The sequence below is a fragment of the Ornithorhynchus anatinus genome, chromosome 2, assembly GCF_004115215.2.
Source record: "Ornithorhynchus anatinus isolate Pmale09 chromosome 2, mOrnAna1.pri.v4, whole genome shotgun sequence".
In the NCBI taxonomy this organism is placed as follows: domain Eukaryota; kingdom Metazoa; phylum Chordata; class Mammalia; order Monotremata; family Ornithorhynchidae; genus Ornithorhynchus; species Ornithorhynchus anatinus.
The window spans coordinates 5,762,957-5,782,248 of NC_041729.1; the positions used below are offsets into that span (position 1 = coordinate 5,762,957).

Consider the following 19,292-nt stretch of genomic DNA (forward strand, 5'->3'; position numbering starts at 1 on the left):
CTGCCCACGGTGAGCTTACAGACATGAATATAAATACATAAATGACAGATACGTACCTAAGTGCTGTGGGTTCGGGAGGGGGGTGAATAAAGGGAGCAAGTCAGGGCGACACAGAAGGAAGTAGAAGAAAAGGAAAACGGGGCTTAGTTTAGGGAAGGCCTCTTGGAGAAGATGGGCCTTGGATAAGGCTTTGAAGTGGGGGAGAGTCATCGTCTGGCGGATTTGAGGAGGGAGGGCGTTCCGGGCCAGACGCAGGACGTGGGCAAGAGTCGGGCGGCGAGATAGATGAGATCAAGATACAGTGAGAAGGTCAGCGTTAAGAGGAGTGAAGTTTGCAGGCTGGGTCATAGTACGGGCGTAGCGAGGTGAGATAGGCGGGGGCGAGGTGACTGAGTGCTTTAAAGCTGAACGTGTCCGCTAATTCTACTGCGTTGTCCTCTCCCAAGCGCTCGGTACAGTGCTCTGCGCATAGCACGCGCTCAATGAATACCATCGATCGACAGATATCATCATCGAAGGGCCCTTGAGAAGCAACCTTGTGATCTACAAAGGAACGGAGGAGGGGGAAACCTTCTCGACGGAGTCGTTATTCAATCCCTAATAATAATGATGGTGTCTGTTAAGCGCTTACTATGTGCTAAGCGCCGGGGTAGATACAAGGTAGTCAGGTTAGACAGTCCCTGTCCCACACGGGGCTCACGGTTTGGGGATTAAGACTGTGAGCTCTACATGGGACAACCTTGGATCTACCCCAGGGCTTACAACAGTTCTTGGCACCTAGTAAGCGCTTAACAAATGCCATCATTTTTATCATCCCCATTTTGCCAGACGAGGTAACTGAGGCCCAGAGAAATGAAGTGATTTGCCCATGGTCTCACACAGCAGACAAGCGAGGGAAGCAGAATTAGAAGCCAGGTCCTCCAACTCCCAAGCCCGGGCTCTTGCCACTAGGCCCCGCCGCTTCGCCGGCCCGGGGTTCCGGTGAGCAGACGAGCTTCGGGGGCGTCGCTCCCTTACCGTGAGGGCCTGAATCTCCTCCTCCGCCTCGGCGGTAGTCTCCTCTAGCTCCGTCTTGGCCTGGCGGAGCTGGTTCTCCAGAGCGGAGCGGGCCGACTGCAGGCCTGACAGCTGAGATTCTCGCTCCTGGAGGGACAGCTGCAATTCGGTCAGCTGCCGCTTCAGCTCCAGTTTCTGCTCTTCGTGCTCCAGGCTCACCTGAAGGAGAGAAACACGAGCCCGGCCCGAGCGCGCTCTTTAGGAAAGCGAGGCGGCGGGGGAGACCTCGTGGTGCGACGTCCCCCGGGGGTGCCCTTCCAACGGAAACCTGGCTCGGCCCAACTGCTCCCTTGAGCGGGCCGAGAGGAGAGGATTGAACAAATAGGTCTGGCTTAGGCGCTTCTGGAGAATTCAATCGGCGGCGATTGCTCTGCTCTCTGCCGCAGAGCCAGCCGTTCCTTCAAAACACTCAATTGCTCGGAAAACCTCCAGAAGAAAACAACCCGGCAAGAATCTTCAAATGGAAATGAGGACAATCACTCTTCCGAAACCAGCCGATGGCCGTATCCTCCCCCAGCGAACCAACGGACATAACCTCGGGGTCTACCAAGGGCGCCTTCCCTCCGGTCGGGTTTGGCGCGCCCGGTAAAAGACCGAGTTGAAAATATGTCAAATGCCTATGCTGTGATCGCCTCTCTATTTGGGAATGTTCTTTCAGTAGCATTTTGGAGGGCACGACTTTGGCCGGCCAGCTCGGAGGCTACCAGTCACTTTTCCGGCACCGAGCGGACCAGATTCCGGGGAGTCCGACGGAGCCGCCCCACGAGGAAGCATCCGGAGCCGTTTTCCCGGCGGCCCCTTCTCTGTGAGATACTTTGAGAGACATGGGACGATGAGAGAAGGGTGCTAAATTAAGATGTCCTTGCTGGCTAGGCGCAGGAAATGTTCTAATCAACATTCGCCCTCGGACATCTCGGCGGTCCTTAGAATAGGGCCATTCATCGGCTTCCGCTTTGTTTGCTTTTATGCCCAATTTGAGAGTTGGTCTTGGGACACGGGACCATTTGATAGAAGACGATTTACACGCCTCCCCACGTAAAATCACAGAGGGGGTACCGGCCCGATGACACCGATACGGCGTTTTAAGCTATTTGCCTCCTTCCACCACTGTGAGTTGGCCTAGCTTTGCTATTGCAGAAGCAAAAAAAATCTGTTCGAGCTTTCATTTGGGGCTCCTTCTCATCTCATACCCGAGAGGAGTCCATCCTCTCTCAGCTACTTTTAGGCAGCCTCCAAAGAGCAGAGCCGTGGACAGAGGAGGAGGATGGGATGGGAGAAGAAAACCGTCCGTTCGGCTTCTAATGTGCAACAGAAAATATCTGTAACTCACTCATTTATTTATATTCACCTCTGTCTCGCCCTCTGGACTGTAAGTTCGTCTTGGGCAGGGGACGTTTCTGTTTATTGTTCTGTCGTACTGTCCCGTGAGCTTAGCACAGTGCTCTGCACGCGATAAGCGCTCAGTAAATACGACCGACTAAAGGTGTTTCCGCTCCTTTCGCTCAAACTACGCGGAGAGGCACTGTGCCAAAAAGTCTATGCCTCAAACTAACGGCAATATAGGCTGGGAAATTAGAGTTAATTGTTCACTCGGGCTTTTAGAGCACTTTAAGAGGCCCGATGAAAAGCCACCTCATCCTCTGAAGCCTCGGTTCTGCTTTGATTCTCCAATTAGAACTTGAAAGTCTTCCTAAACTCTAGATAAATTTGTTAAGAGCGTGCCACTGGGTGCAATTAAGTCCGGTCCGAGGAAGACGGAAAACATCGCTCTCGACCGATAGTTTCTATCAGCTTGAGTTTCGCTAACCAAAGTAAAAACCCCGAGGTATACAAGTCCCGCTGGGCCTCCATTTCTATCACCTCGACTCTCCCGTAACGTTGACGGTCACACTCTCGATTCTGCTCCGGCTCCTGACCACAGTTCTACCCCGGGGAGCCTATTTACCAGAGGAATCCACATTTTTTATTATTTTTTTTTTACCTCTCGCAGCCTGGTCTCCAGCTCTAACAGGCGATTCTTATCGCTGTGGTCCTGATGGCTGATCTTCTCCAACTGCTCTTCCAGCTTCCGGTTTTGTGCCTCCAGTTTCCCGGCTTGTGTCTCCAGGTAAAATTTCTGCTGCCGGAGTTCCGAAATCATCTCCTCCTGGGCTTTCCTGACGAGGAGTGACGGGGAACCAACAGAAGCCGACGACGCGCAGAGTAAGGTTCCATCCGGAGCGTGCGGGTGAAAAGAGGGTAGGGCGAGATGAATTTCTCATTCGACAGAGCGGGATCGTTCCCCGATTCGTTTCGCCTATTTTCTGCCTCGTGGAAAAGAGCTGAGCGGCTTTTAGTCATCTCGGCCCAGTTCCCCACACCTGGGGTATTAATCACGCATGTGGGAGACCGAATAGCATTTCCCCTGGATTTCTGGCAGATTGTGAGTTTGTGTAAGTGCACAAAAGGAGGCCTGCCTCGGCTTTGGATGACACACCTACGTGAGCCATCGCTCATCCGCTTGCAGGAAAATACAGTTTCAAACAGAGAGGGGGAAAGAAGAGAAAGCTGAGGTTTGGAAAACGCCTCTTAGAAGCATCCCGCTTCTTTCTTCTGTTTTTTGTTTAAACGGTATTTTTACGCACTTACTATAAGTTCTAAGCTCTGTGGTAGATACATGTTAGTCAGCTGGGGCACGGACCCTGTCCCACATGGGGCTCACGGCCTAAGCAGGAGGGCGATCAGGGATTGAATCGAATCTCCCTTTTACAGATGAGGGAACTGAGGCCCAGAGAAGTGAAGCGCTCTGCCCAAGGCCACACAGCAGGCAATCGCTAGAGCCGGGATTAGAACCCAGGGCCTTCTGACTCCCAGGCCGGTGGTTCTTTCCACTAGGCCACACTGTTCCTTCACTTCCTCTTCAGGTCACCGCTTCTACCTTCTCCTCAGAATCACCACGAGAAAAGAGAAGTCACCATCAGATCCCAGATCCCATGCCAAGAAGGACCGATATCTACTATCCCGGGCATTTAAGGAATCCGCTAAAGAAATGTAGGACTCTCGTCTTCTTTTAAAACAACAGATAAAGCGAACCAACAAGTTCCGAGCTAACCCGTAAGCTCCCTCTAGACCGTAAGCTCATCTGTGGGCAGGGAATGTGTCTGTTGATCGTCTCCCAGGCGCTTAGAACAGTGTTCTGCACACAGTAAGTGCGAACGAATATGACTGACTGACAAATACGATTGATCGGTACACTCTCGGCTGCCCTTTAAAACAGCAGAGTCACGTTCTCGATGAACGACCCCAGTTAAGGAGGGCAAATTCATGTTGTTCTCCTGTGCTCTGCCCCAACGTTATCCCCCAAGCAGCGTGGCTCAGTGGAAAGAGCCTGGGCTCGGGAGTCAGAGGTCGTGGGTTCCAAACCCGGCTCCGCCGCTTGTCAGCTGAGTGACCTTGGGCAAGTCACTTAACTTCTCTGAGCTTCAGTTACCTCATCTGTAAAATGGGGATGAAGACCGTGAGCCTTACGCGGGACAACCTGATTACCTTGCATCTACCCCAGCACTTACAGCGGTGCTCGGCACATAATAAGCGCTTAACAAACACCAACATTATTATTATTATTTCTTCGGATATTGCCGCCGGATCCCCTCCCAGTTTGACCTCCAGTGCCCGAAGAGCCTTCCCCGCGTCCCCCTTATGACGTTCGATCCGAAACGCAGAGGGAGAGCCTGCGTCGTGGCGGAACCGTGTGTACTTTACTCGAGAATGCCTAACACCCGGGCTCTCGACGGTCCATTCTGCCAAAGTCTCTCCTGAACCCTGCCAAACTTCAGGTTTCTTCCTCGGGCCAGTGGAAAAACACCACCAACGGTGCACGCTCATGCAAAATGATTAAAAGCATCTCTTGACAGTGAAGTGAGGCAAATGAGTCTAAACCTAGCAAAGAGCGTAGTCACACAGACGGAGTTATAAATAGCCTGATTAAAGAAGCTGCTGATATGCTCCGTTTTGAACAGAGACCCGCGGGCTAGAAGAGAAATCCCCGTTCCTCTTCGGTCGAGGACGGACCCAAATCAGGAGCTGTCCCGTGGGCAAGGAACGTGTCTAGAGGCTCCGCTGTACTGGATTCGCCCAAGTGTAGCGTTCTGCATGCAGCAAGTGCTTCATAAATATGCTGAGGAGCGGCGTAGCCTGGTGGCAAGAGCCCGGGCCCGGGAGTAAGAAGGACCCGGGTTCTGATTCTAGCTCTGCCGCTTGTCCGTTGTGTGATCTTGGGCAAGTCGCTTCACTTCTCTGGGCCTCAGTTATCTCATCGGCAAAATGGGGATTAAGACCGTGAGCCAGGGATCGGGTCCAACCCGCAATTCACCCCCCAGCGTGTGGTACAGTGCCTGGCTAACAAATACCACAGTTACCATTTTTATAAATGCCACTGAGCCACTGATTGACCGAGGGCAATCGAGCTTTCTCTCATCTCCGCGCCCCTTCCCCAGGAGGGATGGATGGACGCTCAGATACGAAGCCTGATGGGCCGTGAGGTCTCCATTTTGGCATACCTCCATTTCGCTTTCCCTGGTCGTATGTGGGTGGGCTCCTGGGTATGACAGGATGCCTGGGGCAAAACCCCAAAATAGAAACTTCCCCAGGTTCACACCGGGTGCCACGGCACAGAGGTTACCAACGGCCCGACTGAAAACACGCACCGTCGATCTTTTCGCCTCGAAAGGAAATCGAATCATTTAAGCAACCCCAGAGAAATGCCAGCTAGGAGGAGGGAGGGTAAGTGAAGGGGGGGGAACTCCCACAGGTGAGCACCGGAGCCTGGGGCAATGTGCAAGAACTTGCAGATCACCCAAAAAATGAAATCGTTCTCCGGTCCGCTGGCGGGACCGTGTACTTGGCTCGTCCTTGTAGGCAGAGAGTGATAAAGCAGTTACATCTCAGATACTTACATGTTCCTTTGGGTGAAAAGGCTGCTATTTGCTGCCAGTTTATTTGCCTCTGACAGTTCTACTATCCTCTGTTCCAGTGACCTGATCTTGGAATCCATGGCATTGATCATCTGAAACACAAAAATCTCTCTCAAGATGACAAGAACCGAGGACGTGGATAATTACGCCTCTCACACTTGAAGGGCACTCGAACCGATTGACTTTCGCTTCTCGGCTAAGCCGGGGACGAGCCATCCGGTATTAGACCAATTGCCACCGAGAACGTTGTTCCCCCTTTGCAATTCGCCAAAAAGACTAGGTAGCCGATTTCATCAGCAACGTTAGAAGCGCTGATTGAGTCCTCTCTGGATGAGAGACACCGTCGCGGCCTCTTGGACACATACAGGGGAAGATCAAACCCCTGGGCTCAAGGATATTATCATCTAACGGGGAAGACCAACAGGCATAAACTGGCAAATACCTATTTATATTCATCCTCAGCACTTTCTCACAAGTACCTCTTCAAGCATACAGTCAATCACTTATAGTACGAATACTAATTGTCATTATTATTGTCTTTATTCGGCACTTATTATGTGCCAGATACCTTACTAAGCGCTGGGATAAATTCGAGATAAGCTCAGGGCTCAGAGTCTAAGTAGGATTACTTTCTAGGGGGGAAGGTCCTTGTGGACAGGAAAAGTGTGACTTCTTTATGCTTTGTGTTTCCCGAGTGTTTAGCGCCCTGCATTGAAGGCAATACTTTCCAAGCGCTTAGTACAGTGTTCTGCACACAGTAAGCGCTCAATAAATACAACGGAATGAATAAGCTTTCCATTAAATATTACTACTAAATTTTCTTAGACAAAAGAGCCTAGATACCAAGGATAAAAACCAAGGGAACAATCACATACCCATAAACAGAAAACTATGTACTCATGTGTAGGAGGGCTAAGGTGGTGGGAACAGGAAGGTGGCAAGTTAGTCAGGAGATGGTTCTTGGAAGAAGTGGCTTTTGAGGGGGGCTTTGAAGGTAGGGAGAAAATCGCTTGGCAAATTTTCTGGGGTGGGGTGGGAAGAGAAGCAGCGTGGCTCAGTGGAAAGATCACGGGCTTAGGAGTCAAAAGTCATGGGTTCTAATCCCTGCTCCGCCGCCGGTCAGCTGTGTGACTGTGGGCAAGTCACTTACCTTCTCGGTGCCTCGGTTCCCTCATCTGTAAAATGGGGATGAAGACCGTGAGCCTCACGTGGGACAACTTGATGACCCTGTATCTCCCCCAGCGCTTAGAAGAGTGCTCGGCACATAGTAGGCGCTTAACAAATACCAACATCATCAAGAGGAGGGAGCTGCACACCGTGGGACTCAGAAGCAGTTGGTCGGAGAATAGCGGTAACATTAATAATAGTTTTTATCGATTAGACTGTAAGCCCGTCAAAGGGCAGGGACTGTCTCCATCTGTTACCGATTTGTACATTCCAAGCGCTTAGTACATTGCTAAGCGCTCAATAAATACTATTGAATGAATGAACTAAGAGCTTACTCTGTGTCAAGCACTGTTCCTAGACGTGGGGTAGTTACAAGCTAATCAGGTTGGACACAGTCCCCGTCCCTCATGAAGCTCACAGTCTTAATCCCCCTTTCACAGATGAGGTCACTGAGGCCCAGAGAAGTGAAGCGACTTGCCCAAGCTCACACAGCAAGACGGTACCGAGAAGGTACAGAGAAGGTAGCCAACGAGTGCCATTAGAAGGTTAGTTGGGTGGAGCGAGGCGTACGAGTGAGGATGGAGAAGGAAAAGAAAATTGGTGGGGAAGTTGAAGAGTCTTGAAGTAAATGATCAGGTTTTTGGGTGAGAAGAAATAGACAGCTAGCTTTTCGAGGTATTTCAGGAGGGGAATGATATTCATTCATTCATTCAGACTTATCGAGTGCTTACTCTGTGCAGAGCACTGTACTAAGCGCTTGGATGAGTACAATACAACAATAAACACATTCCCGACTCACAATAGGCTTACAGTGTGTTGGGGGGGGGGGGGGGAGCAAGACATTAATATAAAGAAATAAATTACAGATTCGTACATAAGTGCTTTGGGGCTGAGAGGGGGGAGGAACCACGGAAGCAAGTGAGGGTGACGCAGAAGGGAGTGGAAGATGAGGAAAAGTGGGGCTTAGTCTGGGAAGGCCTCTTGGAGGAGATGGGCCTTCAATAAGGCTTTGAAGTGGGGGGAGAATAACCGTCCGTCAGATATGAAGCGGGAGGGCTTTCCAGGCCAGAGACAGGACGTGGGCGAGAGGTCGGCGGCGAGATAGATGTTTTTGACGCATTAAGTTTAAGGAACTGGCAGGTCATCAAAGTGGAGATGTCCTGGAGACAGGAGGAACTACGCCGCTGCAAAGCTCAGGATGGGCAGGGCACCGGTCTGCTAATTCTGTTGCACTGTTCTTCCCCAGATGCTTGGTATAGTGCTCTGCACATAGTAAGCGCTTAATAAATACCACTGATCGACTGACAGAGGAGATGAAAGGGTAGGGTTGGAAATGTCAAAAGTCATCCACGAAGCCACAGTCGATGCAATCTTGGGAGCAGACGAGCTCCCGAAGAAAACAAGTGCAGAGAGAGAAGGGTACACGATCAGAAGTGCACGATTCAGAGCTCAGGAAAGGGTGAGGGCAGTCAAGGCCCATCGCCCATCTTCGTCAACCTGCACCCTGAGGTTGTAACCTGTTCAAGTTGGCACGACAGGCAGTGATGACTTCTTTGAAAGACAAAATTTCCAAGGAGAAAGAAAAGTAAACACTTTTCCATGGCATTTGCGGAGCGCTCACTAGGTGCCAGGCGCTGCACTGAGCCCCGGGGTAGATACGAGCTAATCAGGTCGGACAAAGTCCGTGTTCCACATGGGGTTCACAGGTCCTAATCCCCATCGTATAGGAGAGGGAACGGAGGCACAGAGAAGGTCACTGAGACGCCCGTGGTCACAGAGCAGGTTCGTGGCGGAAGCGGAATTAGAACTCGGGTCCTCTGACTCCCAGGCCCCAGCCCTCTGCACTAGGCCTTGCTGCTTCGCCGTTAATTATAAGATGTGTGGGAGGAAACCACAGCCAGTAAGTTTAGGGTCAAGAGATCGCCCTGCTCTGAATGGATGAAGTTGCAGGATAGAAGAAATGAATCTTATCTAGAGAAAATAGCACCTCCTCAGGCAGTTTTGTTAAAAAACTCATTTTAAAACTATTTCCCAATTTAGTTACACTTACCGCCTTCTGCTCGCTGAGAATCTTGCCTTTTTCATGAGCTTCTTCCTCGTGTCTTTGCATAATATTCTCGAGGGTTTCCTTATCGGCTAGATCTTTCTTTATCTGATTGTCCAACACCTAGAAGAAAGAAAATAATAAAATGAGCACCCCAAGGACCAAGCCCGAATGGACCCCGAACAGGGCGGTTAAGCAGGGATTCTGCCAAGGAAAGGAAGTGAATGAGCAATGAAGAAAACCAGACCCTCATCATTCTGAAGATGATGATAAGGGTGTGTTGGTGGTCTGCTTTAACCATGGAGAGGAACTGGGTCTTTTACCTGGTCGGGGGTGAGGCTGATTCTAAGCCGATAATGGAGAGGGAGGGGTTGTTCTAATTGGATAGTTTAATAATAATAACACTGATACTAATGCAATTGGTTAAGCGCTTTCCATTTGCCAGCCACCGTACTAAGCGCTGGGGGGGGACACAAGCAAATCAAGTTGGACACAGTCCCCGCCCCACGTGGGGCTCACACTCTCAATCCCCATTTTCCAGATGAGGGAACTGAAGCATAGAGGAAGTGAAGTGACTTGCCCAAGGTCACGCAGCAGACACGTGGCAGAGCCAGGATTCGAATCTATGGCCCTCTCCCAGGTCCACGCTCTATCCATCACGCCATGCTGCTTTTTTAAAATCAGCTGCTCAATAATCCAGGTAGGCGATACCGAGTTGCACACTAAGGGAGTCTACATTGACCCTTTCTATTACTCTCATGGGGTTTTTTTGTTTCTTTGTTTGCTGTGGCATTTATTAAGAGCTTCCAATGTGCCAGGCACTGTTCTAAGCACTGGGGTGGATACAAAGTAATCGGGTTGGACACAGTCCATGTCCCACACGGGGCTCACGGTCAAACCTCACTTTAACGATGCAGTAACTGGGGCACAGAGAAGTGAAGCAATTTGCCCGAGATCACACGGCACCCGATCGACGGAGCCGGGATTAGAACCCAGGTCCTTCTGATTCCCAGGCCCGTGCTCTATCCACTGGGCCATGCTGCTTCTCCATGGTATTTGTTAAGCACTTACTCTGTGACAAGCACCGTTCTAAGCGCAGGGGAAGACGCAAGTTGGAAGAGAGGTAAAAGGAAGGTCTGGGGCCCCTAGACACCATTCTATTAACAGCACCTACTGCAGAACAATTGTCTGCCACACTGAAGCTCAGGAATGCCTTGCCTTCCGGGAGCGATTTTCCCCAGAAACCTGACAACAGGATCATGGGAGAAGGCAGGAAAAGCACTGGGACAGACTGCACAAGATCTCAGTGTTGAGAATGCAGTCCAACTCAAGAAGTACAGTATGCAAAATGCATGGCAAGAAGAGGACGTCTTTCTTTCCCACGGATATTCCAAAATGCTCAGGAAAGGCAGCCGGTATAGCAGAACTGAGCATCCGTTCCTCTAAAAAAAAAAAATAAAAATGATCATGGTAGGCTTAGGGGAAACATAAAGGGGAAGTTGAGGAGAAGGTAGCAAATAAGGCTTTTTTTTATAGGCGGATAATGAATCACGGGATGGACTTTTGATGGGGGAGTTCCCAATTCCCAGAGATTGATTGAAGAACCACCACTAGCCCGACAGGTCATAGGCTCTAGCTTTTAAGATTGCTGCAGTTCTTCAATCAGGAGATAAGAATTTCGGGAACTCGCCGGCTGGATTCTCCATTTTAAGACGGTCGCCGAACCAGCCCTACACCCTGACTCTGACGGGAAATCGAGCTAGATGTCTTTGAGACGCCTTCCAGCTTCTGTTTTTCTGAGGGTTGTTAATCGGCGGGTGTGTTTCGGACGGCTTTTCCGATCGAAAACGCACCCGAACCAAAATCCCAGGCGGGAGAAGGAGGGCAGGGGAGACAAGGCCTAGCTCCTCAGAGAGGCCGGCCGCTCTCCGGACACACCAACCAAATCAACCCGAAAGCATCGGGGAAGGGGGGATCGAAAGGCCTGTGGCGGAGAAAATCATACTTCTGATTTCCAAATCCCACTTTGGATAAACCCGGTGGGTTACGGACAGTCAATTCAGAGATTCCTCGAGATGCGGAACATCTGCCCAGGAGTAGCAAAGATCTAGGACATCAAAAAGGTGTGCTAGAAAGATTGGAAAGTCTCTTTACTTTAATTTTTTCCTCATAAAGCTGTTCTTTTTGTTTCAGATGCACCTCAAGGTGCTGGGCTGAGACCTGAGCCTCCCGGTGCTTCTCCTCCAGTTCCTAGAAGGGAAAAAAAAAAAAAAGAAGAAGAGACGCAGGTGGGTAAAGGAGATACCGGCTCCAAAATATCACTCATTTACCGGTTCCGCATAATCCCGTCCCGCCTCTGCAGTCGAGTTCCCCGACGCTGTCCCGATTCGACTCTGCCATAGAAAGACGCCACTCTTGCCCTAAGATCTATTGAGTCCCAACACTTAAAACAGGTAATAAAAATTACGGCGTTTTGTTAAGCGCTGACTAGGTGCCGGGCACTGTTCTAAGCACTTGGGGAGATACAGGATAATCGGGATGGAGACAGTCCCTATCCCACGCCGGGCTCACAGTCTTAATCCCCATTTCACAGATGAAGTAGCCGAGGCACAGAGAGTCGAAGTGACTCGCGCAAGGTCACGAGGCTCGGAAGGGGGACGAGGGATTTTTTTTTTTCCCAAAAACACCCCCATATCCGTCTAAGTAAATGAACCCAACCGTGTTCTCGACCGACTCGACAGAGGGAACGTTACGCTAATCGGCCAATTCAAGTCAGGGCAGTTCACACAGCATTCGAGAGCGGCCTATCCTGACTGGGGCCTCCTTTTCCTGACTCACCCTCCCTTCCGTGTCGCCTGGGCACTTGGATCTGGACCCCCTAAACACTTGGATTCCCCGCCCCCGGCCCTACAGCCCTTCTGATTATATCTCTACATGTTCCCATTTCCCCCGTCTGAAACGTATTTCAATGTCTGTCTCTCCTTTCAGACTGTCAGCTCCTTGACGGCAGAGAACATGACTACCAACTGTTGAACTGTAATCATCGCCGTAATCATAATAATGATATGTTTAGTGCTCACTATGTGCCAGGCACCGTACTAAGCTCTGGGGTGGATACAGGCAAATCGGGTCGGACACGGTCCCCGTCCCACGGGGGGGCTCCCGGTCTCAATCCCCATTTTACAGATGAGGTTACTGAGGCACAGAGAAGTGAAGTGACTTGTCCAAGGTCACACAGCAGGCAAGTGTATATATGTACACATTTATTATTCTATTTATTTTATTAGTTAGATATGTATATATCTATAATTCTATTTATTTGTAATGATTCTATTGATGCCTGTCTATTTGTTTTGTTGCCTGTCTTCCCCCTTCTAGACTGTGAGCCCGTTGCTGGGCAGGGATTGTCTCTATCTGTTGCCGAATTGTACTTTCCCAGCGCTCAGTCCAGGACTCTGCACACAGTAAGCGCTCAATAAATACGACTGAATGAATGAATGGAAGTGGAAAATCCGGAATTAGAACCTATGACCTGCTGACTCCCAGGCCCATGCTCTATCCACTATAATAATGTTGGTATTTGTTAAGCGCTTACTATGCGCAGAGCACTGCTCTAAGCGCTGGGCTAGATACAGGGTCATCAGGTCGTCCCCCGTGAGGCTCACAGTTAATCCCCGTTTTACAGATGAGGTAACTGAGGCAGAGAAGTGAAGTGACTTGCCCACAGTCACCCAGCTGACAAGCGGCAGAGCTGGGATTCGAACCCATGACCTCTGACTCCCAAGCCCGGGTCCTTTCCACTGAGCCACGCTGCTTCTCCCCAGCACTTAGTAGGGTGCTCTGCCCACGGTGAGCGCTCAATAAATATCACTGATGAACTGATTAAGGTCTGGCTGGAGTCCTTTAAAATCTCAAGCATTAGATCTCTTTAAGATCTGGCCCCAAGGAGGTAGTCCGTTTTCCGGCATCACGGTAACCCTGGTGACGTAGGGATCTTATCGATATATGTTTTTCATTAAACGGGTGAAACTTTAATACAACGAGGAAGGCTAATTCATTTGCTCTTATTTGCACCTGATTAAGATCTCTTTTTGTTACAACCTCACTGAAATGAGCCAGAAATAGAAAACGATCTACCTCTTCCATCCGCCACATTCCGGGTAGTCTTCCCAGTTGGATGCAAGTTTTCCCACACCCTCTCCATCCCGCTCTCCAGGTGTCCCCCATACCGAGCCGCTACCGACAGCGGACGACTCTCCCCTCCCTCATTTCCTATAAACCCGCCCGAGGGAGCTTTTCTCTGCTGCTGCCTCTGCTTTCTAGAAGCAGTTTCTCCACCCCCTCGCCCCATATTCTAAACCGCTTTTCTCTCGCCTTGAGACCCAGGCCCAAGTTAGAACTCTTAACTCGAAGGCTTTATGTAATGGTTATCGGCAGCGAGCCGCAGCACTAACTGGCTCTTGATATTTACCAGTGTTTTCTGGAGCTTAAGAAACATTTGCTAAATCAGAGTTTCACCTAAGCCAAATGCAATGGCATAAATCAAAAGAATTGCTTCAGGCTTTTCGCAGTCCGATGTCAAGATTTAGTTTTTTATACGCGGAGGTCGGACATCAGGCTACTGACTAATACTTTTGTCAAAAGTATCAGGGAAAATGAATCGGGGAAAAAAAGAGAAAAGTTGTGTGTATGGCAGTGCCCAGTTAATTAGCACCTACTCCAACTGATTAGATATCTAGTATATGCTCTAATCTATTCAAGTCTTGACCAGTTAGCCAATTAGCTCCGTGGAAATTGCTACCCCATATTTTTAACCACTTTTGCAAAGCCGCACGGCTTTTCCAAGCAGAGATTTCCCACTGACTTAAAAGGCAGTGTAGAGGATTTGGGATTTTTAAGGGCAGGATGGCCGAAGAGACGACGTCTATAAAACGAGAGAAAAAATGCTTTCAAGATTTCCCCAAACGCCAAAAATGTTGCTACTTTTTCCGGAATTTTCTGAGTAATTCTAAAATTGCCTCTTCAGTAGAATTACGCATTGTCTAAGTCCTCACACCATTTTAAGTGCTATCAAGACCTAGAACGTAATAACGATAGTACTTGTTAAGCTCTTACTATGTGTCAAGCACCGTTCTGAGCGCTGGGGTAGATACAAATCGATCTGAGTAGACACAGTCCCTGTCCCACATGGGGCTCGCACTCTAAATCCCCATTTTATAGATGAGGTAACTGAGGCACAGAGAAGTGAAGTGACTGCCCAAAGTCACACAGCAGACATGAGGAGGAGCCAGGATTAGAATCCAGATCTTTCTGACTCCCAGGCCTGTGCTCTATCCACTAAGCCACGATGCTTAATTGAGGATATTATTTACTAGAGACTACACAAACAAGGCATTAGAACACGTAAAAGATGACTTGTGACTAGAAATTTCTTTATGTTCTGATGAAATGGGAAAAGAAATTTGCCTGATTCTGTTCATCTCCACAAGACACAAAAATGGTCATTAAATCTGGCAACAGAGTAGCAACTCATATAATATGTCTAGGACGGGTGAACGTGGTAAGTTGGGCAAAAAGCATAATAATAGCGTCACTGGTTACACCTATATGTCAAGCAGTGTTTTAGTCATGGGGCCAAATTTCAAAATAATAATAATGTTGGTATTTGTTAAGCGCTTACCATGTGCAGAGCACTGTTCTAAGCGCTGGGGGAGATACAGGATCATCAGATCGTCCCTCGTGAGGCTCACGGTCTAAATCCCCATTTTACAGATGAGGGAACTGAGGCCCAGAGAAGTGAAGTGACCTGCCCACAGTCACACAGCTGACAAGTGGCGGAGCCGGGACTAGAACCCACGACCTCCGACTCCCAAGCCCGGGCCCTTTCCACTGTCGGACGCTGTCCCTGTCCCACACGGGGCTCTCGCAGTCTGAGGGAAAGAGAGAACGGGGATTTCATCTCCATTTTAAGGATGAGGAAACAGAGGCACAGAGAAATTAAGCTACTTGCCCAAGGTGACACGCGGCAGACATACGGTGAAGCTGGAATTAAAACTCAATCTACCAGTGATATTTCCTGAGAGTTTACTGAGTGCAGAGCATGTACCAAGCGCTCCGGAGAGGAATGTGTCTGTTGTTATATTGTACTCTCCCGAGGGCTTAGTATAGTCCTTTGCACCCAGTAAGCACTCAATAGAGACAACTGAATGAGAGTACAGAAAAATAGGGTTGATAGACCCATTCCCCGCCCGCAAGGAGCTCACAGCTTGCTCCACCTCTGGAGTTCCCACTTTCATTTTCTATCCAAAGAAACAATTACCTGAATTTAGGATTCTTGACCGATTGATTTACACTAATGACTTCCTCCCCCTCTAGACTGTAAGATCACTGTGGGCAGGGACTGTGTCTGTTACATTGTACTCTCCCAGCCGCTTGATAAAGTGCTCTACACACAGTAAGTGTTCAATAAATACCCCTGATCGATCGCTCCGCACACAGTAGGCGCTCAATAAATACGACTCACTGCCGGACTTACGGCTGCGTGGCTGGGCTAACAAAGACAAGGTAGCCGGTTCGAGCTGCTGCTCCTTGTCGCGGGTTTCCTGATTAGCACGATCGACAGCTAGCTGCTGAGGTAAAGGCAGCCCTCCCTCACACCTCCAAACCTCTAACCGACAGGTGAATTTAGGGCTTTCGCCTGGTGGACCAACCCAACGGGGAGTGGGATTATGAATAATTAATAATAATAATAATAGTACTTATTAAGTACTTACTATGAGCCAAGCACCGTTCTAAGCGCTGGGGTAGATACAAATTAATGAGGTTGGACAAAGTCCCTGCCCCACATGGGGCTCACACTCTCAACCCCATTTTTTACAGATGAGGTAACTGAGGCCCAGAGAAGTTAAGTGACTTGCCCAGTGTCACACAGCAGACAGGTGGTGGAGCCCGGATTAGAACCCGTGACTTTCTGACTCCCAGGCAGAGACAGGATTGGGGAGACTGCAGCCTGAAATAGTCCCAGTCAGTCAGATCTCTTGACATCAGGATTTCGGGGGAAGACTAGAAGGCAAGATGAGTCACGCAATTCTACTTGCAGATTGTAGCTCGCCGACCCCGTTTATTAACCTTGCCCCAGGTGGAATGAGAACTTCAACCATCATCTCGAGTGAAAAAACCCCGCTTCCTTGATGTCGACCTAACTACTCACTTTGAAAACCTACCGTTCCCTTCCTTGACTCTCTCTTAATTCGACTGTTTTAGGAAAAGAGTCGATTTTCTTAAATATGAATAATACTCAGGTGGGTATTTGGATTTCTGTCCCTAGGCAATGCGAGTATTCTAGATAGCCCAATTTCTTTAAATTCTTTCCACCCTAAGATTTTGCAGATCTACGACTACGGCAGTCACTGCGTGATGGTCCTACGGTTAAAAAAAAAATACATTATAAAAATAAGGGATTAACTTGATCGTATCATCTCGGAAACCTAATCTCTTCGCTAAAAGAAACGGCGATTTCGGTGGAATCTGGGAAGACTTGATACCATGATCTTGCACGTTAGTCAATCGAAAGCCAAGTACAGCTTGGGCGACGTGATAAAGGAGAGGGGATTTTATATTAACCACCGTACCACATGAAGCCGTTGGGTACAATGCAGAGATTCTTATCGGATTGACTTTTAGCATCTTCCTCCAAAGAGCTGTAGGAAGATCTCCAACTTGCAGTGATGACCCATCTTTTTAGAGTGGTTCTTGATTTTAAAATGCTTACGAGGGCTTTAAGAATCGAGGGAAAGGCCCGCCACACAGCCGGTCTCGAGTTCTCTAATTGCCCACGATTCCGCCCCACGAGACGTGTAGGGCGATCTGTCTACGCCGCCTTCGTCTGTACAGCGGAAAGGCGCGGATCGCTTCAGAGGCTCTCCCGAGGGGGATTATAGGAGGAAAGTTTCAAACCTTTGTAATTGACAAGGGCTAAAATCATCATTTAAGAGTTCTACTTCTGGGTCAAACTTCTGGCAGGAGAGATTAGGAGGCCCTAGACACCGGGCAGTGGTGGTTGGGCTTCGGGAGAGCATTGAGGACCATTAGCATTTTCGCTGATTAGGTTAATTCGGTCACCGGGGCCTAAGACAAATTCATTAAGATCATTAACCTAAAAAAAAAAAAAAAAAGTCTTGTTGGGTCGAAGGAAGGCTTCAAAAAAAATATAAAGAAGAAAATCGCCAACTGGAGCAGAGATGAGTAGGCGAACACGGATCTATGACAAATACTACTCTGAGAAAAACAACTTCAGATGACTAATCTTCTCTCTCTTCTCCAAAGGCAAGTATCTGAGACTTGGTTTTCAAGGCCCAAATCCCTAAAGCTTTTTAGGGCAGAAATTACAGATTTGATGGCTGTAGAAAACAATGCCGACATGAGGGACCACATGTTTTTGAAAGTTCAATTGGAAATCCCCTACGAGCTCTGTCATTTTTCTTTTTTTTTTTTTTTTTATTAAAAGCCATCGAGCAGCATCCCGGTGGCGCCGGTGCGTTTATCTGCTGCCGATCATTGGCGTTCCGTTATCCATTCCATTTCCCCATGCGGTCTTTACTGCCTCTACAGCTCGATCTACCAGATTCAGCCAGTCCCACGCTACCCTCTCTTCTCTCTCATTGTTTCTTCTTTTAGCGATCACCCCTCACTTCTCTCCCTGCTCACCAGAATTTTATCAGCCATCTGTTGAATCTGCTGTGATTTAGTCTGGATATCATCCTTCAGTCGGTTTTCTCTGCGTTCCACCGTCTCTAACCTCTTCACTTGATTCTCCAGAGAATGGCGGCGTTCCTGCGGAACAATCGGAAGGCTCCATCAGGCTACCCGACAACGAGCGCCCACCCTTCGGGGCTTCGGAGGAAGAGCAAGGGAACGGGTTCCCCGTTTCCCTCAGGAAACCTTGCCGCCAAAACTCTTTAACAAACGCTTTTCCCTTCTGGTCAAAGGGGGCGGGGAGAGAGGGAAAAGGGTGGAAGCGGATCAGGTTAAAAACCTCTCGAGTACTAAAATGACTTCCGGCACCGAGGCGATCGGGTTGACGTGACGACCGGTGATCTTTCTTTTTCTCTCTCTTTCCGACCCGCCGAGAGTAGGGTGGGTCCCTCAAAACGTTCTCCAGGCGGGAACCCCGTGGGTGCCGCACCTTAATAGCGCCGGCAGCTGGAACCCCTCTCCTCACCTCGGCTTCGAATAATTTCTTTTTCATGCCCTCTGAGGAGTCCTCTCGGTTCTGTAGTTTCTCCAGTTCCCTCTCAGCTCGCTCCTTCGCTTGGCGGATATTCTGGAGCAGCTCAGTGGCCTCAGAACTGGCTTTCACAGCCTACGTGCACAGAAGTACCAACTTATAAATAGACGCTCTCCAACACAAAAAATAGCCCCGGAGATGGCGGTAGATTCAGGTTGTGGATACTGGGTGATGCTTTATGGCTTATAAAATTAAATTCGAGCCACCATTCTACTACATATCGAAGATGAGCGACTTAGAGGCTGGGCTCTTTTCCAGATACTACGATTTTTTTTTTTTTTAAGGTAAGAATTGCCAAAACTTCCCTAAAATTTCCGGAAGGAAGACGAAGAACACTCTCCCAAGGACGCAGAAATGTTTTCAAGGGGGCTGAGAATGGTGTCCAAGGTGATTCTCTAAGGCCAGACTTCTTTTCAAAGATTATCCAATTCCCCGGCCTCTTAAGTACCCCTGTAACGCCCAACTAGGAGACAAATAGCTGAAACTTAACTAAGCCTTCACCCAGCTCTTTGAAATTCCTCTTGCTGGAGTCTAATTCTGCTCCACGACTCCACCTTGAACCCACGACTCTTCCACTTGCTTAGGTTCTCCGGCGTCAGAACGGACAACTGAGGGTTGGGGGTCAGAACGGAAGTGTAACTGGGGAGGGAGTCGACACCCACATCTATAGTGCTTTTGCTATTTCGTCCTCTCGCAAGCGCCTAGTACAGCGCTCCGCACCCAGTCAGCACTCACTACATACGACTGATTGATTGATCTGCAACACGAAAAATGGGAACCCCGGTGT

General features: G+C 49.1%; 1 protein-coding gene across 9 annotated transcripts in view; it reads right to left on the reverse strand.

Moving 5' to 3' along the window:
* Positions 1-19,292, reverse strand: part of CIT (citron rho-interacting serine/threonine kinase) — a 165,091-nt gene that overhangs the window by 61,511 nt on the left and 84,288 nt on the right. For 7 of the 9 annotated variants that reach the window (XM_029051851.2, XM_029051834.2, XM_029051820.2 and 4 more), the window contains 7 exons: positions 18,440-18,580; positions 17,926-18,051; positions 11,374-11,469; positions 9,226-9,342; positions 5,991-6,100; positions 3,038-3,212; positions 1,018-1,215 (listed from right to left, as the gene is read on the reverse strand). In XM_029051851.2, the coding sequence (XP_028907684.1) occupies positions 1,018-1,215; positions 3,038-3,212; positions 5,991-6,100; positions 9,226-9,342; positions 11,374-11,469; positions 17,926-18,051; positions 18,440-18,580 (963 nt within the window). The remainder of the gene's footprint in view (positions 1-1,017; positions 1,216-3,037; positions 3,213-5,990; positions 6,101-9,225; positions 9,343-11,373; positions 11,470-17,925; positions 18,052-18,439; positions 18,581-19,292) is intronic. The other 2 variants (XM_029051843.2, XM_029051857.2) reach the window with 2 other exon arrangements.